This window comes from Nomascus leucogenys, chromosome 22a, assembly GCF_006542625.1.
Source record: "Nomascus leucogenys isolate Asia chromosome 22a, Asia_NLE_v1, whole genome shotgun sequence".
Classification (NCBI taxonomy): domain Eukaryota; kingdom Metazoa; phylum Chordata; class Mammalia; order Primates; family Hylobatidae; genus Nomascus; species Nomascus leucogenys.
In genome coordinates, this window is record NC_044402.1 from 24,699,726 (window position 1) to 24,727,475 (window position 27,750).

The 27,750-nt window shown below is 36.1% G+C and overlaps 1 protein-coding gene across 2 annotated transcripts in view; it reads left to right on the forward strand.

The window, feature by feature from the left end:
- CEP128 (centrosomal protein 128) overlaps positions 1–27,750 on the forward strand; it is a 456,203-nt gene that overhangs the window by 32,417 nt on the left and 396,036 nt on the right. For both annotated transcript variants that reach the window (XM_030803555.1, XM_004091859.2), the window contains exons 5-8: positions 5,866–5,992; positions 7,019–7,137; positions 11,628–11,719; positions 15,879–15,951. In XM_030803555.1, coding sequence (XP_030659415.1) covers positions 5,866–5,992; positions 7,019–7,137; positions 11,628–11,719; positions 15,879–15,951 — 411 coding nt within the window. The remainder of the gene's footprint in view (positions 1–5,865; positions 5,993–7,018; positions 7,138–11,627; positions 11,720–15,878; positions 15,952–27,750) is intronic.

Genomic DNA, 27,750 nt, shown 5'->3' on the forward strand with positions numbered 1-27,750 from the left:
ACATTTTCTTAATCCAGTCTGTCGTTGTTGGACATTTGGGTTGGTTCCAAGTCTTTGCTATTGTGAATAGTGCCGCTATAAGCATACGTGTGCATGTGTCTTTATAGCAGCATGATTTATAGTCCTTTGGGTATATACCCAGTCATGGGATGGCTGGGTCAAATGGTATTTCTAGTTCGAGATCCCTGAGGAATCGCCACACTGACTTCCACAATGGTTGAACTAGTTTACAGTCCCACCAACAGTGTAAAAGTGTTCCTATTTCTCCACATCCTCTCCAGCACCTGTTGTTTCCTGATTTTTTAATGATGGCCATTCTAACTGGTGTGAGATGGTATCTCACTGTGGTTTTGATTTGCATTTCTCTGATGGCCAGTGATGATGAGCATTTTTTCATGTGTTTTTTGGCTGCATAAATGTCTTCTTTTGAGAAGTGTCTGTTCATGTCCTTTGCCCACTTTTTGATGGGGTTGTTTGTTTTTTTCTTGTAAATTTGTAGATTCTGGATATTAGCCCTTTGTCAGATGAGTAGGTTGCATAAATTTTCTCCCATTCTGTAGGTTGCCTGTTCACTCCGATGGTAGTTTCTTTTGGTGTGCAGAAGCTCTTTAGTTTAATTAGATCCCATTTGTCAATTTTGACTTTTGTTGCCATTGCTTTTGGTGTTTTAGACATGACGTCCTTGCCCATGCCTATGCCCTAAATGGTATTGCCTAGGTTTTCTTCTAGGGTTTTTATGGTTTTAGGTCTAACATGTAAGTCTTTAATCCATCTTGAATTAATTTTTGTATAAGGTGTAAGGAAGGGATCCGGTTTCAGCTTTCTACATATGGCTAGCCAGTTTTCCCAGCACCAGTTATTAAATAGGGAATCCTTTTCCCATTGCTTGTTTTTTGTCAGGTTTGTCAAAGATCAGATAGTTGCAGATATGCGGCATTATATCTGAGGGCTCTCGCCATCTCTCATCACTCCTATTCAACATAGTGTTGGAAGTTCTGGCCAGGGCAATCAGGCAGGAGAAGGAAATAAAGGGTATTCAGTTAGAAAAAGATGAAGTCAAATCGTCCCTGTTTGCAGATGACATGATTGTACATCTAGAAAACCCCATTGTCTCAGCCCAAAATCTCCTTAAGCTGATAAGCAACTTAAGCAAAGTCTCAGGATACAAAATCATTGTACAAAAATCACAAGCATTCTTGTACACCAATAACAGACAAACAGAGAGCCAAATCATGAGTGAACTCCCATTCACAATTGCTTCAAAGAGAATAAAATACCTAGGAATCCAACTTACAAGGGACATGAAGGACCTGTTCAAGGAGAACTACAAACCACTGCCCAATGAAATAAAAGAGAATACAAACAAATGGAAGAACATTCCATGCTCATGGGTTGGAAGAATCAGTATTGTGAAAATGGTCATACTGCCCAAGGAAATTTATAGATTCAATGCCATCCCCTTCAAGCTACCAATGACTTTCTTCACAGAATTGGAAAAAACTACTTTAAAGTTCATATGGAACCAAAAAAGAGCCCGCATCGCCAAGTCAATCCTAAGCCAAAAGAACAAAGCTGGAGGCATCACGCTACCTGACTTCAAACTATACTACAAGGCTACAGTAACCAAAACAGCATGGTACTGGTACCAAAACAGAGACATAGATCAATGGAAAAGAATAGATCTAATCTTTAAATCATGCATTTATATCAAGTGAGGTATTAATATACATTATATTATGTTCTATGATGTCCATTTTACAGTATTTCAGATAGGGGAAAGTGGGGGAAAATAGGATCATCATTTGGTATCTGGTGAGGTAGTCCTACTAGACTCAAAAGAATTTATAACATTGTAGTTAGTACCACAGTCTTTGGTGAGATTGATTAGTTTTAGGAAAATAACATCCATCATAGAAAATGTTAGATTGAGTTTTATTAATATTATTTTGTTTTTATTTAATTTTGTTTGATTTGGCATTACAGCTAGTAAGACATTATAATCCAAAAGAGTTTAAAACAATTTTTATGACTTCGTACTTTATCTCTTTATTTCTTGTTTTTTGTGTTTGAGGAGTTATCAGATTGGCTCTATACATCACTAAATTTTGTGCAGTGTCTGTTGTGTTGTGTTGTGACTACTTAAAGTGTAGATTTTAATTCTATTACATTTTTAGTTTTGTGTTTTAGGTGCAAGAATTGTTTTTGCCATAGTGCTTGGAAGAGTAATTTAAAATCGCCTTTATTTCATTCATCTCCCTTTACATAATGTAATTTTATTTTTTGGACCTTATAAATCATCCTATTCATCTTCAATGGCTTCAGATATATCTTTTTAGAATTTTAAAATCGGGTTGATAAATAGTTTTTGCAATTTTTGTATTTTTGAAATAGTTTTTGAACATCTTTTATTCTTCTTAGATTTTTGGGAAATGTTTCCTTTCTCTTGTTCTTTAATGTTCTTCTGTATGTCCCATGGTAACTTTTTTATTTTGGTGGCAGGGAATGTGTGTGCATGTGTGTGTGTGTGTGTGTGTGTGTGTGTGTGTGTGTGTGTGTTTATATATGAAAATTCACTTTATTTCTGAGCTTTTAGTTGCAGCTTAGGATTTGTTAGCAAATAAGCCTACATAAAAAGGATGCTGGCAAGATCTGCTTTTGGCATGGGTAGGTAAGATTATTTTGGATCAACTCTTCTACTGAGAACAACTAGAAACATGAACAAAAAGTAAAAAATAATATTATGAATCCATCAAAGAACTGCTAAGGCAGTGAGGAATTTTGTAGTCAGAATCTGGCAAAAAACTTAAGTCCAGAAGGATAAGTCTTATATTTGGGAATTTTTTCCTCCTTCAAGATGATATCTGATTCCTAAAGAGGTGGATTAAAAGCAGAGAGGCTAGGATCAGAGTTATCAATTAACTTAAGAGGCTAGGAAGACCAAAGCTGGAGTTCAGGAACCCTTTAGCTTTAATGGAGACCCCAAAGGGTGATAGTATAGGCAAAGTGGTGAATTGGAAATGAGAAGTGATAAACTGAAAATAGACCAGCCTTCATGGTGACAGAAGCCCGTCCTTGAACCGCTTCAGTTCCTAACTGGGTTAAGGTGATTTGAGATTGCTAGTGACCCTAACCTGACTTTCTGTTTAGAAGCAGAACCAGATTTTTCTGAAGAAAGATGCCATCCTCTAGAACTTTAAATTATCTCTACAGCTTCTCATATAAAATGTCTATCACATGATAAAGAATACACAGGCATAAGAGAATATAAAAGGTGTCTGAAAACCAAGGGAAGAAGCAGACAATAGAAACATATATGGGACTGTAAGGTAACCATGAATAACATGTTTAAGAAATTAAAAGAATAGATTAAGAGTTTTGGAAAATAATTGAAAACTAAAAGGAACCAAATGAAAATTTCAGAAACTGAAAAATAAGATAAATAAATAACCAACCGACCTTTAATGAATAGAGTGAACAACAGCTTGTGTATAGTTGCAAGAGAATTCATGAATTGAAAGATAAACCAGCATAAGATATACAAAAAGAATGGAAGAAAGATTGAAAAAATATAGAAGAGAAAAGAAGACATACAGCATTTCGTAAAAAGGTGTAACTTAAATGCAGTTGCATTTCCAGAAGGAGAGGGGAGAGAGAATGAGGCAAAAACAATGTTTGAAAAGATGATGCCTGAGAATTTACAACATATGAAATTTATTAAGCTATGGATTTTGTGATCTCTATGGGTTAAAAATGGGATAAATACAATAAAACTGTACATAGTGATACATAATAAAATCACTGACAAAAGTAAAGGGAAAAATCTTAAAAATAGCCAGAGCTAAAAAGGCAGATTACCTTCAGAAAGAAGCAGTAGTAGGGAATGATAGCTGACTCTGCTTTCAAAAGGATACTGAAATTGAGTTTAGCTTGAAAGATGGAAATAATAAACACAGCAAAAGTTAAGAGAGCTGATTTTACATTTTATTTCTGACGCTAATTTGTATGATCTAAAGTCACTTTAGTGACTTTTCTAGTCTGTTTCTCATGATATAGTTTGAATTTGAGCTTTTTAGCTTTAACATTGTTTAGTTTTATTCTGGTAATTTTGTCGTAGATTACTGATATACTACTTTGTGATCACTACAGAAGACTTCTGGTCTACTTATATGTTATTTTACTTATGTGTAAATTACTCTCAAGGTAAACCTTGGTTTTCCTGGGCCTCATAGTATGTTTTGTGGATTGATGCTGAGGTTTTTTTTTTTTTTTTTTTGGAGACAGTCTCGCTCTGCCACCCAGGCTGGAGTGCAGTGGTATGATCTCAGCTGACTGCAACCTCTGCCTCCCAGGTTCAAGCAGTTAAGCAGTTCTCCTGCCTCAGCCTCCCGAGTAGTTGGGATTACAGGCACCCGCTATCACGCCCGGCTAATTTTTTGTATTTTAGGAGAGATGAGGTTTCACCATGTTTGCCAGGCTGGTCTCGAACTCCTGACCTAGTGATTCAGCTGCCTCAGCCTCCCAAACTGCAGGGATTACAGGCACAAGCAACCGCGCCTGGCCAATGCTGCGTCTTATAGCTGGCTGGTGAATACTCAAGGCAGGATGGTCTTATACATATCTCAGTTTAGGTAAGGAGGAGACAGAGGGATGTGGAAATCCCTCTTTTTTTTTCTTTCAGAAATGAGAGGGACAAAAGAAGCAGATTCCTGAAATTCTAACTCTACTTCTTTTAATACAGGTTGTTTCAATTAGAGCAGGCAAATCCAAATAGCCAGACTGAAAAAGGGTTTGCTTCATTTGTGACTCATATTCTGTTTCATGTGTTCTTTTCCTTCAGTTGAGGCTCCTTTCTTTCTGCTCATTTCCCCAAGTAAAGCAACTTGTTCTCCCCATAAAAGGTGTTCTACCTTTTAATGCTGGCTGAATTTAGGAAACCCTGTCTTCTCAATTAATCGTTTTGTTTTGACATTCTACTTAAAGAGTTATAGATGACTTGTTCCATGGATCCATGCATTATGTTTAAAATTATTACTTTCTATTCATCCTTGAATAAGATATCTAGACCCGAAGTTTCCCAGCAATTCAGGGTGTATGGATTTTCTTCAGCTTTAATTTTTTTCCCTTTGGGTCTTAGTTAAATCCTCTTCTCAGGTCTGTAGTTGTGTTCAGCTCTGGATATTATTCTCGGTATTTAGCATGTTTTTATTTAATGTAGCTCTTTAAGTCTAAAGATATGTTTTTATATGTCCCCTGTTGGCTGACTCCTTAATAAACTGAATAAAGCATTTGGACAACTGTAGTTCTTAGTGTGTACTGGCAGTCTAATATATACCCAATCATTTTCTGGGATTTGAAGTCTTTGAATGACTGAAAGAGGTATTCTGATAATGGAGTTGGACAGTGCACATTGTTTCAGTAGCAGCTGTCACTGTGACAGCTGTTTAGTTTCCTATTTGTTGTAGACCTGGAGTTTCTGAAGGAATGTTTAGAAGGGAGGAAAGCTTTCTCTCTTCTTTCAGTTGTGTTGACCTTGTTATGTTTCTTCGCATGAGTGGTGCACCAATTAGACATTTGAATATGGTTTTGTAAGCCCTTACACAGTAGACAACTCTTCCACATCTGGCAATAAAAAATGGAATAGGTAGTGACAGATGCCTTTTAAAACCAGATTTTAGTACTGGTTCTTAAAATATTTGTATTTACTATTTTTATATTTTAAACGTAACTTAGTTTAAAATTTTCTGATACATTTTTTTGGGGGGAACCCAGATATTTCAGAAATAGCTTTGAAAATCTGTGGTCTATTTGTATTTGGAAGTTGTTTAAGAAGAATAACGCTTCATTCATTATATTCTTTAAAATTAGTTAAAAGAAAGCTTGGAACAATCAATCGACCAACTCCGGAGTCAACGTTTATTGAGAAACTCAGGAGGGAGAAGTATTTCTGTTACAAGTTTGAGTGCAAGTGACCTTGATGGTGGCACTGGGCCAGGTAAACACTTCAAATGTTCTGAAAAACATTAAAAATATTTTTGAAGTAGATATTGAATACATTTAATTTTTGGAGAAATATGACCCACACATAACTTCATGCAGATTGGATGATAGGACATGTAGTTGCCAAGGATTTTATAGTACATACTTTGAAATATATTGAAGGGTCTTTGTTGTTATATATATATATTTTTTTCTCAGACTCTATAGACCACATTAGAGCTTTACCTGACAAAAACTTGGATTTAGTTGTCTGCTGCCAAAAAATCAAAACAAATACATAAATAAAATTCGCTATGTGATACACTTTTTAGGTTAGGTATCTTGTCCTAGCATAATAGATTTTCACATGTTTTATGAAATACCCTGAGATGCTTGTTAAGACCAGGTGAATTTTAGTCTTGGCATGCAGGTAGATATGAATGGCTAGCTTAAAGCTTATGACAGTTTGTCTTAATTAATCTTACTTACACTTTTGTATAGCACTGAGATTCATGTTGGAATTGAAAAGCCTGTAGTGAAGGGAGGTGATTTAGATAATTGAACATTGGTACCTTACATTGTTAATATTACTGTTGATTATGACAACAATGATTAAAAATTGGGCACTATTGTTTTATGTAGTTTTTGTTTTTATATGCTGTTCAGATTGTAGACTACGTAGTTTGAAAAATTGTGTTTTTTAGTATTAAGTTATATTAAGGGGTCATATGAGTTTTTTATTTAGCAATTTATTATTTTTATATGAGAAAATATGTTGCTTCTTTGGAAAGTATAACAAATTGAAACTTTTGAGTGTTCTATTTCCAGGTTATTTCTGTTGTTCATTTTATCTGCTTTAAGAGCATGATTAATGCTAATTTGGTGGAACTTTATGGCCATAGCAAGATACTTGGGAAATAGTCTGGGTTAGGGACATGAATATATGTATATCCATGTCTGCCATGTTTGTACTGAGTAAAATTTTAGATTGTCTCTTCTCATGCAGTGTTTTAATACCTTCCCTTTTCTTTCACTTGTGAAGAGATCCATCGTTTTCCACCTACCTCACCTCTCAAGGACTATGGGGATCCACAGGGTATTAAACGAATGAGATCAAGAACTGGTGTCCGGTTTGTTCAAGAGACTGATGATATGACTCAGGTACTTTGTACCATTCTGTAATTTGTGTGCAGTATTTCCTTATGCTTCTATTTTATATAAATGAGTAACACTTGAACTTTAAGGCTATATTTTAACCAAGAATTTGATCATTAGACTGATCCCCCTTTTTTGGAACCAAGTAAATGACTTTTGCTTTTTGTTATTTTTTTCTTGCTGAAAAATCATAGTTGTATACATTTATGGGGTATAACATGATGTTTTAATATATGTATACAATGTGGCATGATCAAATCAAGTTAATTAACATCTATCATCTTGCTTATCTATCATTTTTTATGGTGAGACATTTGAAATTTATTCTCTCAGTTATTCTGATATATATAATACATTATTATTGACACTGATGTGCAATACATCTCAAACCTATTCCTCCTGTCTGTCTGAAACTTTGGACTGTTTGATCAACAACTCCCCTTTCTCTCCCTCTTCACCCCCTCTCCCCACCACCCTCTGGTAACTATTATTCTACTCTATATTTCTATGAGTTCAACTTTGTTAGAGTTCATACACAAGTGGGATCATATAGCATTTGTCTTTCTGCGCCTGGCCTTTTTTACTTAACGTAGTGTCTTCAGATTCATCCATGTTTTTGCACATGACAGGATTTCTCCCTTTTTAAAGGCTGAATAGTATTGCATTGTATATATATACTACATTTTCTGTATCCATTCATTCACTGATAGGTTCTTAGGTTGTTTGCAGATCTTGGCTATTGTGAATAGTGCTGCAATGAACGTGAGAGTGCAGATATCCCTTTGACATACTGATTTCAGTAGCTTTGGGTATATATCCAGAAATGGGATTAATGGGTCATATAGTAGTCTTATTTTTAGTTTTTGAAGAGCCTCCATACAGTTTTCCATAATGGCTGTACTAATTTACATTCCCACCAACAGGGTACAAGGGATCCCTTTCCTCCATGTCCTGTCCAACACTTACCTTTCATCTTTTTGATAAAAGCCATTTTAACAGGTGTGAGGTGATATCTCATTGTTGTTTTAACTTGGATTTTCCTAAAGTTTAGTGATGCTGAATATTTTAAAAAATGTACCTATTGACCACTGTATGTCTACTTTTGAGAAATGTCTGTTCAGGTCCTTTGCCCATTTTTAATTTTTTTTTTTTTTTTGCTATTGAGTTGTTTGGGTTCTTTATATATTTTGGATATTAACGCCTTGTCAGACATATGGTTTGCAGATATTTCTCCCATCCTGTGGATTGTCACTTCACTTTATTAATTGTTTCTTTTGCTATGCAGAAGCTTTATAGTTTCATGTGATCCCATTTGCCTATTTTTTGCTTTTGTTGCTTGTGCTTTTGGGGTCATATCCAAGAAATCATTGCCTAAACCAAAGTCATGGAGCTTTTCTCCTATGTTTTCTTCTAGTGGTTTTACAGTTTCAGGTCTTATGTTTAAGTGTTTCATCCATTTTGAGTTGACTTTTTTGTGTGTTATAAGGGCCTAATTTCATTATTCAGCATGTATATGCAGTTTTGTCAACACAATTTGTGGAAGAGAGTATCCTTTCTCCATTGTGTGTTCTTGGCACCTTCATAAAAAATCAGTTGACCACAAATGTGTGGGTTTATTTCTGGATTTTATTCTCTGTTCGTAGGTTGATGCATCTGTTTTTTTCCAGTACCATGCTATTTTGATTACAATCACTTTATAATGTTTTGAAATTAGGGAGTATGCTGCCTCCAGCTTTGTTCTTTTTAGCTCAGCATTGTTTTGGCTATATGGGGTCTTTTGTCATTCTATATGAGTATCAGATTGTTAATATGGGATTTTTCAGATAAACTAGTTTATTTTCAATGTACAAATTATCTTCCCTTTGTTTTGAGTTTTGTTATGGAGGATTATATCTTGCAGAACATTTAAAAGTGAGCTTAATTGGACGTGTTTTGTTTCCTTTCTTGTTCAGCACATTTTTCTGTAAGCCCTGCTAAGTCAGCTACTTTCTATTTTACTAAGTTTGGTTTAGTATGAACAAGTTAATCTTTGTGTGATTGATCTACTGATTTTTCTACCATTAGTGTTTTTTCTGATTGTTGAATCATTGATAGAGCCATTTTCTATTAAGTAAGAAATTCCATACTTTATTCACTAAAGATTTCTGAAGTATTAGTTGTGTGGAAATCTTTTTCTGCTTCTTTAAAGTTCTCTGCAGAGCTGTAATTTTTCCTTTTGTTGTCTTAAGTAGCTAAATTAAATAGAAAAGGGCTGGGGGAGTTCTGCACTTTGACCTCTTTGTTTTGGTAGTTTTAGGATTAGGTACTCAAAGCGTATCTTAAGATACTCATCTGTAGCTGTCATTTGTTACTGCGTAATGAGACAACAAAATCAAATGCATTAGGAAACACCCTGTGGAAACTTTTCCTTGACTATGTTATTTTTTTGATAGTTGCACCTTGCTAGCATGGACTATATGATGAAGCCCAGAACAGAGAACAGTATCTTAACATTATTCATTTACTCTTTCCTTCTGTTTATTTAATGTCTCTGTCATTGGGATAATGCTTACACTTGAAACAGTGATGAGCAGAAACCTTGTCTTTTAATAAGTTTTATATTCTAGAGGAGGAGCTAGATATTAATCAAATATATAAATACAACCTTATTTATGAACTGAGATGCATGCAAGTGGAAAGATGCATAGGGCTACAGAATTGTATGGTAGAGGACTTGCCCTAGTCAAGGAGGGCTTCCTGAAGAGAGGCTGACTGAGCTGGGATCTGAAAATTGAGTAAGAGTCATTCCAGGTAGAACAAATAGCTTGGCAGGAGGGAAGATAGCCCCTGTGAGCAATTTAAAGAAGGCCCACGAGGCTAAAGAATATGAAGGGCTGAGATTATGTAGAGCCGTGTAACAGGGCTGACAAAATTATTTTGAAAAGATCACTCTGGCTGTAGTGTGGAAAATGGATTCAATGTGGGTGAACCAATTAGAAGGATATTAGTGTGTTCTGGATGTGAATTGATGGTCACTTGGATTAGGATAGATGGAGTTGGAGAGAAGGAGGTAGAATTAAAAGCATTTTAGTGGATAAAATGGAAAGGTCTTGAAAATTAGATAGCCATGTGGGGAAGGTAAGAATGAGTGAAAAGGAGGTGTCAAGGATGCATCCTTGGATTCTGGTTTGCTAAATTGGAAAATCATGATGGCAAAACTTAAGTTTTTCATTCACTATACTACTTCACTTCTTTCTTTTTATGGTTCTTCCTCATTAAGTTCATTCTCAAGGTTACCCTTAGCTCCACTTGACTGTGTACTTTCTTAATGCCCCTGTAAAGAATTTGTGGTTTGTTTACATACCTGGCTCTCATATCAGATTGCGAGCCACTTCTCAGTAGCTGGCACTGATAAATTGCTTAATGTGCATTTTGTTGAAATGAATCAATTTGTTGTTTCTGCAAGTCTCTTTAACGTGGTTTTATTATAAATCATACTATTTATATTCAGCATATATATTTACAGTTAAAGTTACAATAATGAGAATGAACACCATACAACCCCCACGCAGGCCACTAAATAAAGCATTATCATACCCCCAAGCCCTTTTATACTCCAACTTTTCACATGGGGTATCCACTGTCCTGACTTCATACATATCCTGACACTGTTTCTGCTTTAAAAAACAATTTTTTTACTTTTCTTATTTTTACTACCTACATCTTATTTAGTGTTGCTTGCCTTTAAACTTTATGTAAATGGGATACTACTGTAATCTTTTGTAACTTGCTTATTTTACTTGATGTTATGTTTTTGACATTCACTTTTACTAATGCATAGGTATCTATGATCGTTTCATTTTCACGGCTATATCATACTCCAGTGGAGGAATATACCACAATTTATTTATCTTGGTGTACATTTGGTTTCTCATGTTCTCATTATGAATAATGCTGCACCATACTTTCTTGAACATGATTCCAAGTGTACATGAGGAAGAGTTTCTCTACAGCAGGAGTTGGCAAACTAAGGCATTATAGGCTGATATAATAAAATTTTATTGCAATTCAGCCATGCTTATTTGTTTACAGTTACTTTTGCACTACAGTGGCAAGATTAACCGTGACAGAGACCATATAGCTTGTAATCCTGGAATAGTCGCTATTGGGCCCTTTACAGAAAAATTGGCAGACTGGTTTTCTCCTTCTTTCTCTCTGTCTTTTTTCTTTTTCTTTTACTCTGATTAAGGAAGAAGCAGACCCCTGCTAGAGGGGTAGAATTCTGGAGGAGTAGAATTGTACCGTAGAAAATGTGTTGGTAAATGTTATATACAGCTTTTAAAAATTTGTTTTTCTTGGAAAATTTTTTTCTTTCAGAATAGGTGTTTTCTTTCATAATAATATTACAGAATCTGGTTATTATTGCAAAGAACAAGATCTTCTTCTTACCTTTGGTGAATCTTCATGGAAGAATTCAACAGAATTCTAAATGGGTAACTGTGTTTTGCCTTTACTAGCTTCATGGTTTTCATCAGTCTCTTCGAGACCTCAGCAGTGAACAAATTCGCCTTGGAGATGATTTCAACAGGGAGCTTTCCAGGAGGAGCCGGTAAAAGCAGCCTATGGTTTTTATGAGAGGGATAAATTATGAGGAGAATAAATTAGCTTCTGTAATTGACATATTTATCTAGATTTTTAAAAAGTGTTGTGTTTTTATACAGTATCTTAAAATTCATTATTAACAGTTTACAGCCCTTTGAATTTAGAATATATCATGACTCAATGTTAGACAAATTAATTTCCTTTTTCTAAAAACACTTTATCTTAATACAATGGAATGCTGATATTATGGAGGGATACATTGTGAGACTTTTGCAAAGAGGTAGATTTGCAAATACGTTGGAGAGAGAGACACAAAGACTGACTCGCTAGCTGACTGACTTTTGGCATTGCACACACAAAGAAGAAGTGTAACATGGAGTTTGTCAGTGGATATAAGCCATTGTAGCATCCAATACTTTAGCTTTTAGTTGAAATCTTTGAGGGTCAGTGGTTAACATCTGCCCCATCTTCGCAATTTTGTCAATTCTGGATAGTCCTCAAGAGCTGTTATTTAATTTAAAACTTCTTTACTATCTTTTCATTTTTGTCATCACCAGTGGCAGGTGGCTTTCTTTTGGAGGCCATGTTTTGCTGAAAAACAAAGATTTTTATGCCTTCTTAAGAATTAGAATCCATATACAGCAAAGATTAGGAACAATAAAGCTGAATTGAAATTTGTTTACCATATTTGCTTGCTAACTCCAGCTATCTAAATCATACCATGCACCAGTTCTGTGTTGCTGCAACAAAAATAGTCAAAACTATAAATGTTAAATCTATGACTATCAAGTATAGCCTGTAATGAGAATGAAAGATTCTACCATTATTACTAGTTCTATTAGCTAATATTATTGAGCCCTTATTTCATGATTTAACTTTAATTCTAGTAACTACCCTTTGAGGTAATCATTTTTTTTTTCTCTATTTTATGGATGAGGAAATGGGCACAGAGAGATGAAATAACTCAGCCCTGTAGAAATCAAACAGGAGGGTTGTAGTGGAGTCAGAATTAAAATCTAGGCAGTAAGATCCCAAAGTCTCTGTTCTTTATCGCTTACAGTATATGGTGGTTCAAAATCATTTTCACATGTGGCTGATATGAATAAAGCATTTAAATTCCTGGATTATGAGATATATTATTGAGCTATATTGCTAACCTTTTAAACTGGTAAGACTTAGTTAATTTAATATTTAGGTTTTTTTTTTTTTTTTACAAGTTGATAAAATTAACAAAATGACATTAACACTTTAATGTATTTTAGGAATGGTTTTATTACATAACCATTACCCATTTCAAGGAAGGGTATACATTAAGCACTGGGAACATGAGTTATAGGGAATAGTTATCTTGTAAGAAGATACAGGGGAAGTTGCAGGGATGATTTAGTTGATTAGTTTAAATGGTCATTTGAGTAACCAATATTGGACTGGGCTGTTAGTATCTGGTAATAGTTTTTGTGATCTCTAGGCTGGTAAGATCTGGTAATAGTCTTTGTGACCTAGAGGCATGTTTGAGGCAGAAAACTTTGTTTAACCCAAAATAGGAGTTAGGTTTCTTAGGAAATGAGGTGGCTTACCTTTGTGAACGTGTAAAGTTTCTGGATGCCACTCTGCTTTACTTGTACTACAAATTCTTACTTCATGTTTATAAAAATAATGGACAGGAAGTTAAAAAGTTTAACTTTCTATTTGATGTTGAAAGGTTGGTATTCTCATTTAATTACTGATTTTTCACTTTTGACATTTATTACAAAACATACATTGAATAATAAAAGTACACTGGGAAGCAAGCTTTTGGAAAGGATTAAGTAAAGTTTAATTCAGAAATCACCTACTTTGGATGCCATATGAAGAATTGATTTGGGCTGGGCACAGTGGCTCAGACCCATAATCCTAACACTTTGGGAGGCCGAGGCAGGTGGATCATTTGAGCTCAGGAGTTTGAGACCAGTCTGGGCAACATGGTGAAATCTTGTCTACTAAAAATACAAAAAAATTAACCTGGCGTGGTGGCACATGCCTGTGGTCCCAGCTACTTGGGAGGCTAAGGTGGGAGGATTGCTTGAGCCCAGGAGGTTGAAGCTGCATTGAGCTGAGATGAGTCACTGCACTCCTGCCTGGGTATCAGAGTGAAACCTGTCACAAAGGAAAAAAAAATTGATTTGAGGAGGGCGATATAGAAGTCTGTTGCACTAGTATATGAGAGTTGATGATGGCCTGACCCAGGATTATGGCAGGAGAGAGATGGACAGGGGTGTGTTTGAAGATACTGTTTTTGGAAATCAAAGAGACAGGATTTGGTAATGGTGGGTGAGGGAGAATAAACTAAGGATGACTCTAAGATTTTCAATTTGAATAACTAGGTAGATGGTAATTCCACTTCCTGAGATATGGAAGACTGGTTTGGGCAGGTGAGGTGTAGAGAGTTTGGCCTTGGATATATTATGTTTAAGATGCCTGTGAGACATTCAAATGGAAAGTAAAATATTCAGCTGGATATTTACTATGGAGCTCAAAGGAAAAGTCTCTGCTCTGTTGAGGTAAAGTTTAAGAGTGGGCAGCATGGAGAAGTGTCATTTGGAACCATGGGAATGCATAATACCAAGAGAGAAACCATAGGGAGGATATCAAGGACAGGACTGAGTTGTAAGGAGTTATAATATGTAGGAATCTTATGATAGAAGGAGGAGCTGACCTGAGATGGAATAGCTAGTGAGATGGTGAAATTCTAAACAGCATAGAACCACAAAAGCCAAGAAAGGGGCTGTAATATTTATGGGTGTTGTGTCAGGTTTTTGCAGTTTGCTCATTTTTATTATTCTTTGGTATTCCACTGTGTGGATATACAGCAATATATTTTAACATTCTATACATACATACAGAAAGACATTTTCAGAGGTTTAAGGTCTTCGAAAATTTATCTTTCTAAGGTATCTTCTTTTTGAGGAAATTACCTAAGGATATACAAGTTAAATAAGATTGTAACCAAGAAATAGAAAGATAAGGATATTAAGAAACAGTAAAATTAACCTAGGGATTCAGTGAAAGTAACCCTGGAATGACAATCATGGAGCAGGCCCAGGAAGTATTTACTGTAAATTATAGCAGAAAAGTAAGTGTCCTTCGAGAAGAAGGTCATCAAAAAGAGTGAAATAGATGGTTTGTTGAACATTCAGTAAGAAGTGGGAGGAAAATATCCATGATGTGATAAGTAAGGCCCATGTAAAGCCAAAAGATAATGAGAAAACTTGGAAAAAACAAGAACACAAGAAAGTTATGATCCAAGTGTGAAGCTGACTAAAATGTGAGCCTGACGGAATGTGAGCACAAAGCATCAATTCATCAATTTCATAGGATGGAGTAATTCATAAAATTCATAAGATGTATAAATATATTACATAAAACTCTACAGGTAACCAATAGAACTAAAAATGGTAATAACATAATCTGAAATTAGAGAATGAGCTAAATATTTCAAAAACAGTCAATCGAAAATGCCTCGAGTTGAACATGATGAAGGCAACCAACAAAATAATTAATAATGGAAATGGTTGTGCATGATTCACAGAGGGAAGTGCAGCCAGAAGTAAGACAGTGCAAGACAGAAGGACTTTTTCTTTTCTTTGTAAATCTTTCTACATGATTTGTTTGTTTATCATGTATGTTATTAATTTGATGAGAAACAAGGTAATGGGAGGTCGGTTAGTGAGGATAGAGTTTGTACAGCACATTTTTCTTTATGAATTGCTAGATAGAGGGTGTAAGATCAAGGAATTTTTGTTTTCTTTTGTCCCTTTCTCTTTTTTTTCTTAATTTAAAATGGGAGATATTGCAACATGTGTGTTTATTGAGAGTGATGTTCCAGTGTAGCAGTTGTTCTCAAAGTTTGGTCTCCAGACCTGCAGACCTCTGTTCCTGCATCACTTAGGAATTTTAGAAAGGCACATTTTTGGGCCTCATCTCAGATTTGCTGATTTGAAATCTAGGGGGCGGGATCCAGCAGTCTGTGTTTTAGCAAGCCTTCCATGTGTTTCAGATGTTTATAACAGTTGAGAACCACTAAAGTAGAATATTTTGTAATAACATAGTTATCATGTTATACATTTCACTAGTTCTGTGTATTTTCTAAATATCCAAGTTTAAATTTTTTTTTTTTTTCCCCCTAGGTCGGATGCCGAAACAAAAAGGGCTTTGGAAGAATTGACTGAAAAGCTTAATGAAGCCCAGAAACAAGAAGTGGTGAGACCTTTTTTTTAATAAAAAGTTTTATTTCATGTATAGAGGATGGGTGGGCTGACCTGATTTTTCAAAAAGATCAACTAAGTTGATCTTTTTGAAAATAGGTATTTGAAAATTTCTCTTGTAGTGAAATTTGCTTATTTTAAAAATATGAATAAACACTTGGCTACATAAAAATACTTTTGTGTTTTTGGTATTAAGTTTTTTGTGAAGAGCCTTGGAAAGGTGAAGATACAATGCCTGTCTTCTGCTGAAGTAGACAACATCTTTCCAATTAATGTGTGGCAATGTGGTATCTAATGTGTAATATCAAGATATATTTATTTTTTTGCATTAAGTTCTAGATTTTTTCAGATGTACCAAGGGCACCTTCAATTTAAATTGTACCAGTCTAAAATATCTAAAACATCACATACTTCAAAAAAAGGACTTTTCTGAGATTAACAGATTGGTGCTTTTCTTAGTTAATTGCAATAGTTCACACAGTATGAAATCTGTGCTATTGCCTGATTTACATACTAAACAAGAGCTGAAGTACGCATTTAAGAATGTTGCTCTAAGGTCCTCTTTAACTTACTAAGTAAAATGCTGTCTCTTCTCATAAATTCTAGAGTGGAACCTGTTACTTGACAAAGGAAACTGCTGAAGCTCTATCTTCTTTTTTTCTAGTTTCTTTTCATTTTTATAATGTTCTTAATGGGACCGTCTATTGAATTTTAATCCAGTTTAATTTTCCATCTTTTCTTTTGTGGTTAGTACTTTTTTGACCTAAGAAGTCATTCCCTGTACTTGGATCACGAAGATGTTCTCTTATGTAATCATTTAGAAGCTTATGGTTTTACCTTTCACCTTTAGATGTGATATTTACTTGAAATTGGTATTTGTGGTATAAATTAGGAGGAATACATTTTATATGAATGTTTAATTGATTAACTTCCATTTATTAAAAGGACTACTCTTTCCCCACTACTTTACAGTCATATCTTTGTCATAAATGTTCATACGCACAAGCATCTGTTTCTGGACCCTTTGATCCCCTAGTTTATTTGTCTGTCCAAGTGCCAGTATTCCACTATCTTGATTACTGTTGCTTTATATTTAGTTGTGATAGGGATAGAGTAACTCCAAGATAAGGACGCACCCATCATCCCCAAAATTTCTTACCCACCCTGCCCTGATTTGCCCTTTCCCTGCCCGTAAAACTCAAGTTTAAATGTAACTATACTTTTTTTTTTGTAAATTTTATTTTGTGCATTTAAGCTGTGCAACATGATGTTATGGGATATATGTAGATAGTATAAAGATTATTACATTGAAGTAAATTAACATATCTGTCATTTCACAGTTACCCTTTTTTTTGTTTGTTTGTTTTGGTTTGTGGCAAGAACAGCTAAAATGTACTTATTTAGCATGAATCCCATATATAGTACAGTTTTATTATCTATAGTTCTCATGTTCTACTTTAGATCTCTAGACTTGTTCATCCTACATATCAGCTACTTCGTATCCTCTGACCTGAATCTTTCCATTTCATCCCCTCTACCCCCTCTGTCCCTGGTAACCACTGTTTTGTTTTCTATCTTTGTATATTTGATTTCTTTTTGTAGGTTCCATATTTAATTAGTGAGATCATGCAATGGTTTTCTTTTTGTGTCTGGCTTATTTCACTTAGCATAATGTCCTCCAGACCCAGCCATATTGTGGTAAATGAAAAAATCTCATTCTTTTTTAAGGCTGAGTAATATTTCATTGTATATATGTACCACAGTTTCTTTATTCATTTGTCTATCAACAGACACTTAGGTTGTTTCCATGTCTTGGCTATTGTGAGTAATGATGCAATGAACATAGGAATGCAGAATCTTTACAAGGTGATGATTTTATTTCCTTTGGGTATATGTTCAGCAGAGGGATCACTGGGTCATATGGTAGTTCTATTTTTAATTACTCTTTCTGTATACTCTTGTCAACATTTGTAATTTTTTGACTTTTTAAAATAATGGCCACCTTTACAGCTGTGATGTGGTATCTAATAGTGGTTTTGATTTGCATTTCCCTGATGATTAATGATGTTAAATACCTTTTGATATAGCTGTTGGTGATTTTTGTCTTCTATGGAGAAATGTCTATTTAGATTCTTTGCCTGTTTAAAAAAATTGGATTATTTGTTTTTCTACTATTGAGTTGTATGAGTTCTTTGTAAATTTTGGGTATTAACCTCATCAGAGGTATCGTTTGCCAATATTTTTCTCAATTTGTAGGCTGCTATTTCATTTTGTTGATTATATATTTTGCTGTATAGAGCCTTTTTAGTTTGAAGTAGTGACATTTATTTATTTTTGCTTTTGTGGCCTGAGCTTTTGGTTTGATACCCAAAAATCATTGCCAACGTCAGTATCCAGGAGATTTTCCCCTATGTTCTCTTATAGGAGTTTTATATTTCCTGGTCTTACATTTAGGTCTTTTATCCATTTTGAACTTATTTTTATGTATGATATAAGGTTCAGATTCTTTTGTGTGTGAAATTCCAGTTTTCTTAGCACCATTTATTGAAGAGACTCTTCTTTCCTCATTGTGTCCTATTGGTGCCCCTGTCAAAAATTAGTTGACCATATCTGTTTGGGTTTGTTTCTAGGTTTTCTGTTCTGTTCTATTGGTGTATGTGTCTGTTTTTATGCCAGTACCACACTGTTTTGATTACTATAGCTTTGTTATATAATTTTAAATCAGGAAGTATAATTTCTCCAACTTTGTTTTTCATTCTTGGAATTGTTTTAGGGTCTTTATGTTTTCATACAAATTTTAGGATTTTTTTTTTTTTTCCTGTGAGGAATGCCATTAGGATTTTGATACGGATTGTGTCAAACCTATATATTGCTTTGGGTAGTATGGATAATTTAAGAATATTAATTCTTCTGATTCATGAGGATGGAATATCTTTTCATTTATTTTTTCATTATTTTGTCTTCAATTTCTTTCATCAGTGTCTTACAGTTTTCTGTGTACAGGATTTTCACCTTTGTTAAATTTATTCTTCAGCTGTTTTTTAATTTTTAAAACATGAAATATACATATTTCATGAAATTTTCATTCAGGCATGCAATGTATAATAATCACGTCAGGGCAAATGGGGGGTATCTATCACCTCAAACATTTATTCTTTGTTACAAATAATTCAATTATACTCTTTCAGTTATTTTAAAATGTACAATTAAATTCTTATTGACTATGGTAGTGCTGTCAAATACTATGTTTTATTCATTCTTTCCAGCTATTTTTTTTTTTTTTTTTTTGCACCTAGTAACCATTCTATCTCCTCCTCACCCTTCAACTATCCTTCTCAGCCTTTGGTAATCAATCCTTGTACTCTCTGTGAATTTGACTGTCTTAATTTTTAGCTCCTACATGTGTTGTTTTTCTTTCTGTGCCTGGCTTATTTCACTTAACATAATGGCCTCAAGTTCTATTCATGTTTTTGCAAATCACAGGACCTCATCTTTTTTTTTGGCTGAATAGTACTCCATTGTGTATAAACACCACATTTTCTTTATTTATTCTTCTGTCGATGGACACTTAGATTGTTTCCAAATCTTGGCTATTGTGGATAGTGCTGCAATAAATGTGGGGGTGCAGATATATTTTTAATATGCTGACTTCCTTTGTTTTGGGTATATACCTAGCAGTGGGATTGCTGGATCATGTGGTAGCTCTGTTTTTAGTTTTTTGAGGACTCTCCGTACTGTTCTTAAAATAGTGCCTGTACTAATTTACATTCCCATCAACAGTCTGGGAGGGTTCTCTTTTTTCCACACCCTTGCCAACATTTGTTACTTATTGCCTGTCTTTTGGATAAAAGGTATTTTAACTGGGGTGAGGTGATGTCTCGTTGTAGTTTTGATTTGCATTTCTCTGATGCTCATTGATCTTGAGCACCTTTTTGTATACTTGTTTGCCATTTGTATGTCTCCTTTTGAGAAATGCCTGTTTTCTTTTGCCGATTTAAAAATAAGATTATTAGATCTTTTCCTATAGAGTTGTTTGAGCTCCTTATGAATAGTGGTTATTTTGTCTTTATTTTTAATTAAACTTTAAGATCTGTGGTACATGTGCAGAACATGGTTTGTTACATAGGTATACATGCGCCATGGTGGTTTGCTGCACCCATCAACCCATCATCTAGGTTTTAAGCCCCGCATGCATTAGGTATTTGTCCTAATGCTCTCCTTCTGCTTGCCCCTCACCCTGCAACAGGCCCCAGTGTATGATGTTCTCCTCTCTGTGTCCATGTGTTCTCATTGTTCAGCTCCCACTTATGAGTGAGAACATATGGTGTTTGGTTTTCTGTTCCTGTGTTAGTTTGCCCAGAATGATGGTTTCCAGCTTCATCCATGTCCCTGCAAAGGACAAGAACTCATTTTTTTTTTTTTATGACTGGATAGTATTCCATGGTGTATATGTGCCACATTTTCTTTATCCAGTCTATCATTGATGAGCATTTGGGTTGGTTCCAAGTCTTTGCTATTGTAAATAGTGCTGCAATAAACATACATGTGCATGTGTCTTTATAGTAGAATGATTTATAATTCTTTGGGTATACACCCAGTAATGGGATTGCTGAGTCAAATGTTATTTCTGGTTCAAGATTCTTGAGGAATCACCACACTGTCTTCCACAGTGGTTGAACTAATTTACACTGCCACCAACAGTGTAAAAGTGTTCCTATTTCTCCACATCCTTGCCAGCATCTGTTATTTCCTGACCTTTTAATGATCACCATTCTAACTGGCATGAGATGGTATCTCACTGTGGTTTTGCTTTGCATTCTCTAATGACCAGTGATGGTGAGCTTTTTTTCACATGATTGTTGGCCGCATAAATGCCTTCTTTTGAGAAGTGTCTGTTCATATCCTTTGCCTAGTTTTTGATGGGGTTGTTTGTTTTTTTCTTGTAAATTCATTTAAGTTCCTTGTAGATTCTGGACATTAGCCCTTTGTCAGATGGATAGATTGCAAAAATTTTCTCCCATTCTGTAGGTTGCCTGTTCACTCTGATTATAACTTCTTTTACTGTGCAGAAGCTCTTTAGTTTAATTAGATCCTATTTGTCTGTTTTGGCTTTTGTTGCCATTGCTTTTGGTGTTTTAGTCATGAAGTCTTTGCCCATGCCTAAGTCCTGAAAGGTATTGGCTATGTTTTCTCCCAGAGTTTTTTGGTTTTAGGATTTATGTTTAAGTATTTAATCCATCTTGAGTTAATTTTTGTATAAGGTGTAAGGAAGGGGTTCAGTTTTAGTTTTCCGCGTATGGTAGCCAGTTTTCCCAGCACCATTTATTAAATAGGGAATCCTTTCTCCATTGCTTGTTTTTGTCAGATTGGTTAAAGATCAGATGGTTGTAGATGTGTGGTGTTACTCCTGCAGCCTCTGTTCTGTTCCGTTGGTGTGTATATCTGTTTTGGTGCCAGTACCATGCTGTTTTGGTTACTGTAGCCTTGTAGTATAGTTTGAAGTCAGGTAGAGTGATGCCTCCAGCTTTGTTCTTTTTGCTTAGGATTGTTTGGCTATGCAGGCTCTTTTTTGGTTCCATATGAAATTTAAAGTAGTTTTTCTAATTCTGTGAAGAAAGTCAATGGTAGCTTGATGGGAATAGCATTGAATTTATAAATTACTTTGGGCAGTGTTGCCATTTTCACGATATTGATTCTTCCTGTCCATGAGGATGGAATGTTTATCCATTTGTTTGTGTCCTCTCTTATTTCCTTGAGCAGTGGGTGTAGTTCTCCTTGAAGAGGTTCTTCATGTCCCTTATAAGTTGTATTCCTAGGTATTTTATTTTCTTTGTAGCACAGGTGAATGGGAGTTCACTCATGATTTGGCTCCCTGTTTGTCTATTATTGGTGTATAGGAATGCTTGTGATTTTTGCCCACTGATTTTGTATCCTGAGACTTTGCTGAAGTTGCTTACCAGCTTAAGGAATTTTGGAGCTGAGACAATGGGGTTTTCTAAATATACAATCATGTCCTCTGCAAACTGAGACAATCTGACTTCCTCTCTTCCTATTTGAATGCCCCTTATTTATTTCTCTTGCCTGATTGCCCTGGCCAGAACTTCCAATACTGTGTTGAATAGGAGTGGAGAGAGAGGGCATCCTTGTCTTGTGCTGGTTTTCAGAGGGAATGCTACCAGCTTTTGCCAATTCAGTATGATATTGGGTATGGGTTTGTCATAAATAGGTCTTATTATTTTGAGATACGTTCCCTCAATACCTAGTGTCTTGAGTGTTTTTAGCATGAAGCGCTGCTGAATTTTGTCAAAGGCCTTTTCTGCATCTATTGAGATAATCATATGGTTTTTGTTATTGGTTTTGTGTATGTGATGGATTATGTTTATTGATTTGCATATGTTGAACCAGCCTTGCATTCCAGGGATGAAGCCAGCTTGATCATGGTGGATAAGCATTTTGATGTGCTGCTGGGTTTGGTTTGCCAGTATTTTACTGAGGATTTTTGCATCAACGTTCATCGGGGATATTGGCCTGAAATTTTCTTTTTTTGCTGTATTTCTGCCAGGTTTTGGTATCAGGATGATGCTGGCCTCATAAAATGAGTTAGGAAGGAGTCCCCCTTTTTTCTATTGTTTGGAATAGTTTCAGAAGGAATGATACCAGCTCCTCTTTGTACCTCTGGTAGAATTCAGCTGTAAATTGGTCTGGTCCTGGGCTTTTTTTGGTTGGTAGGCTATTAATTACTGCTTCAATTTCCGAACTTGTTATTGGTCTATTCAGGGATTCAACTTCTTCCTGGTTTAGTCTTGGGAGGGTGTTTGTGTCCAGGAATTTATCCATTTCTTCTAGATTTTCTAGTATATTTACATAGAAGTATTTATAGTATTCTCTGATGGTAGTGTGTATTTCTGTGGGATCAGTGGTGATACCCCTTTTATCATTTCTTATTGTGTCTATTTGATTCATCTCTCTTTTCTTCCTTATTAGTCTGGCTAGCAGTCTATCTGTTTTGCTAATTTTTTCAAAAAACCAGCTCCTGAATTCCTTGATTTTTCGAAGGTTTTTTTGTGTCTCTATCTCCTTCAGTTCTGCTCTGATCTTAGTTATTTCTTGTCTTCTGCTAGCTTTTGAATTCTTTTGCCCTTACTTCTCCAGTTCTTTTAATTATGATGTTAGGGTATCGATTTTAGGTCTTTTGCCTTTCTGATGTGGGCATTTAGTGCTATAAATTTGCCTCTAAACACTGCTTTAGCTGTATCCCAGAGGGGATATGTTGTGCCTTTGTTCTCATTGGTACGTTGTGCCTTTGTTCTCATTGGTTTCAAAGAACTTCTTGATTTCTGCCTTAATTTTGTTATTTACCCAATAGTCGTTGGGGAGTAGATTGTTCAGTTCCCATGTAGCTGTGCAGTTTTGAGTGAATTTCTTAATCCTGAGTTCTAATGTGATTGCACTGTGGTCTGAGAGACTGTTTGTTATGATTTCCATTCTTTTGCATTTGCTGAGGAGTGTTTCACTTCCTATGATGTGGTCAATTTTATAATAAGTGCTATGCAGTGCTAAGAAGAATGTATATTCTGTTGATTTAGGGTGGAGAGTTCTGTAGATATGTATTAGGTCTACTTGATCCAGAGCTGAGTTCAAGTCCTGAATATCCTTGTTAATTTTCTGTTTCATTGATCTGTCTAATGTTGACAGTGGGATGTTAAAGTCTCCCACTATCATTGTGTGGGAATCCAAGTCTCTTTGTAGATCTCTAAGTACTTGCTTTATGAATCTGGATGCTCCTATATTGGGTGCATATATATTTAGGATAGTTAGCTCTTCTTGTTGCATTGATTCCTTTACCTTTATGTAATTCCCTTTGTCTTTTTTGATCTTTTTGTTTTAAAGTCTGTTTTATCAGAGACTAGGATTGCAACCCTTGCTTTATTTTTTGCTTTCCATTTGCTTGGTAAATATTTCTCCATCCCTTTATTTTGAGCCTATGTGTGTCTTTGCATGTGAGATGGGTCTCCTGAATACAGTACACCAATGGGTCTTGACTCTTTTTCCAATTTGCCAGTCTGTGTCTTTTAATTGGGGCATTTACCCCATTTACATTTAAGGTTAATATTGTTATGTGTGAATTTGATCCTGTCATTATGATGCTAGCTGGTTATTTTGCCCGTTAGTTAATGCGGTTTCTTCCTATTGTCAATGGTCTTTACAATTTGGTATGTTTTTGCAGTGGCTGGTACTGGTTTTTCCTTTCCATATTTAGTGCTTCCTTCAGGAGCTCTTGTAAGGCAGACCTGTTGGTGACAAAATCCCTCAGCATTTGCTTGTTTGTAAAGGATTTTATTTCTCCTTAGCTTATGAAGCTTAGTTTGGCTGGATATGAAATTCTGGCTTGAAAATTCTTTAAGAATGTTGAATATTGGCCCCCACTCTCTTTTGGCTTGTAGGGTTTCTGCTGAGAGATCTGCTGTAGTCTGATGGGCTTCCCTTTGTAGGTAACTTGACCTTTCTCTCTGGCTGCTGTTAACATTTTTTCCTTCATTTCAACCTTGGAGAATCTGACAATTTTGTGTCTTGGGGTTGCTCTTCTCAAGGAGTATCTTAGTGGTGTTCTCTGTATTTTCTGAATCTGAATGTTGGCCTGTCTTGCTAGGTTGGGGAAGTTGTCCTGGATAATATCCTGAAGAGTGTTTCCCAACTTGGTTCTGTTCTCCCCATCACTTTCAGGTACACCAATGAATCATAGGTTTGGTCTTTTCACATAGTCCCATATTCCTTGGAGGCTTTGTTTGTTCCTTTTCATTCTTTTTTCTCTAATCTTATCTTCATGCTTTATTTTATTTAGTTGATCTTTAATCTCTCATATCCTGTCTTCCGCTTGATTGATTTGGCTATGGATAACTTGTCTATGCTTCACGAAGTTCTCATGCTGTGTTCTTCAGCTTCATCAGGTCATTTATGTTCCTCTCTAAACTGGTTAGTCTAGTAAGCAGTTCCTATAACCTTTTATCAAGATTCTTAGCTTCCTTGCATTGGGTTAGAACGTTCTCCTTTAGCTTAGAGGAATTTGTTGTTACCCACCTTCTGAAGCCTACTTCCATCAATTTGTCAAACTCATTCTCTGTCCAATTTTGTGCCGTTGCTGGAGAGGAGTTGTGATCATTTGGAGGACAAGAGTCATTCTGGTTTTTGGAATTTTCAGTATTTTTGCACTGGTGTTTCCTCATCTTCATGAATTTATCTACCTTTGATCTTTGATGCTGATGGCCTTTGGATGGGGCTTTTCTGTGGGCATCCTTTTTGTTATGTTGATGTTACTGCTTTCTGTTTGTTAGTTTTCCTTCTCACAGTCAGACCCCTCTTCTGCAGGTCTGCTGGAGTTTGCTGGAGGTCCACTCTAGACTCTATTTGCCTGGGTATCACCAGCGGAGGCTGCAGAACAGCAAATATTGCTGCCTGCTCCTTCCTCTGGAAACTTCATCCCAGAGGGACACCTGCCTGAGGCCAGCCGGAGCTCTCCTGTATGAGGTGTCTGTTGACCCCTGCTGAGAGGTGACTCCCAGTCAGGAGGCATGGGGGTCAGGCATCCACTTGAGGAGGCAGTCTGTCCCTTAGCAGAGCTTGAGTGCTGTTCTAGGAGATATGCTGCTCTCTTCAGAGCCAGCAGGCAGGAACGTTTATGTCTGCTGAAGCTGTGCCCATAGCCACCCCTTTCCCCAGGTGCTGTGTCTCAGGGAGATGGGAGTTTTATCTATAAGCCCCTGACTGGGGCTGTTGCCTTTCTTTCAGAGATCTCCTACCCAGTGAGGAGGAATCTAGAGAGGCAGTCTGACCCCCCAGGTACTTTGCCGTGCTGTGGTGTTACTCACGGTCAGAGTTAACACTATGAGGGGAAAACTGCCTACTCTAGCCTCAGTAATGGCGATGCCCCTCCCACCACCAAGTTCGACTTTAGACTGCTATGCTGCCAGCAAGAATTTCAAGCCAGTGGTTCTTAGCTTGCTGGGCTTTGTAGGAGTGGGACCCGCTGGGTGAGACCACTTGGCTCCCTGGCTTCAGCCCCCTTTTAGGGGAGTGAACAATTCTGTCTTGCTGGGGTTCCAGGCACCACTGGGCTACAAAAGAAAAACTCCAGCAGCTAGCTTGGTGTCTGCCCAAACAGCTGCCCAGTTTTGTGCTTGAAACCCAGGGCCCTGGTGGTGGAGGCACACAAGAGAATCTCCTGGTCTGTGGGCTGCAAAAACCGTGGGAAAAGCATAGTGTCTGGGCCGGATAGCACAGTCCTTCACAGCACAGTCCCTCATGGCTTCCCTTGGCTAGGTGAGGGAGTTCGCCAGTCCCTTGCACTTCCCTGGTAGGGCAATGCCCCACCCTGCTTCTGCTCATCCACTGTGGGCTGCACCCACTGTCTAGCCAGTCCCAATGGGATGAACTCGATACCTCAGTTGGAAATGAAGAAATCTCCCACCTTCTGTGTTGGTCTCTCTGGGAGTTGCCGACTGGAGCTATTCTTATTCAGCCATCTTGACAGCTCTCTGTTTAATGGTTATTAATCCCTTGTCAGGTTGATAGTTTGCAAAATTTTCTGTCATTTTCTGGGTTGTCTCTTCATTTTGTTGATTGCTAACTTTGCTGTGTGCAAACTTTTTAACTTGATGTGATCCCATTTGTCCATTTCTGCTTTGGCTACCTGTGCTTTTTGGATTATTACTCAAGAAATCTTTGCTCACTCCAATGTCCTGGGGAGTTTGGTCCCCAGTATTTCCTTGTAATAGTTTCATAGTGTGAGGTCTTAGATTTAAGCCTTTAATCTATGTGATTTGATTTTTGTATATGTCAAGAGATAGCGATCTAGTTTCATACTTCTGCATATGAATATCCAGTTTTCCCAGCACCATTTAAGAGATGTTCCTTTTCCCTATACAGGTTCTTTGCAACTTTTGTCTAGAATGAGTTTGCTGTGGTTGTATGGATGTGCTTCTGGGTTTTCTATTCTGTTTCACTGGTCTATGTTTCTGTTTCTATGCCAGTTCTATGCTGTTTTGGTTGCTGTAGCTCTGTAGTATAATTTGAAGTCAGGTGATGTGTGGTTCCTCTAGTTTTGTTCTTTTTGCTCAGGATAGCTTTGAATATTATGGGTCTTTTGTAATTCAATATTAATTTTAGGATTTTTTTTCTATTTCAGTGAAGAATGTCATTGGTATTGCATTGAATCTGTAGATTGCTTTGGGTAGTATGGACATTTTAACAATATTGATTCTTCTAGTCTATTAACATAGAATATCTTTCTATTTTTTAATGGTTTCTCTTTAATTCCTTGCCTCAATCTTACATAGTTTTCACTGTAGAGATCTTTCACTTTTTTGGTTAATTCCTAAGTATTTAATTTTTATCTTTAGCCATTGTAAATTGGATTACCTTCTTGATTTCTTTTCCAGTTTGTTTGCTGTTGACATATAGAAATGCTACTGAGTTTTGTATGTTGATTTTGTATCCTGCAACTTTACTGAGTTTATCAGTTCTAGCAGTTTTTTGATGGAGTCTTTAGGTTTTTTTCAAATAGATGATCATATCATCTGCAAACAAAGATAATTAATTTGACTTCTTCCTTTTCAGTTTGGATACCCTTTATTTTGTTTTTTCCCACTCTGAAAGATTCAGCCTTTATTTTATTTTATTTAAAAAAATTTTTTATTTAAAATTTTGCGGGTAGGTAGTAGACATGTATATACTTACGGGTACATGAGATGTTTTGATATAGGCATGCAATGTGTAATAATCACATCAGAGTAAATGG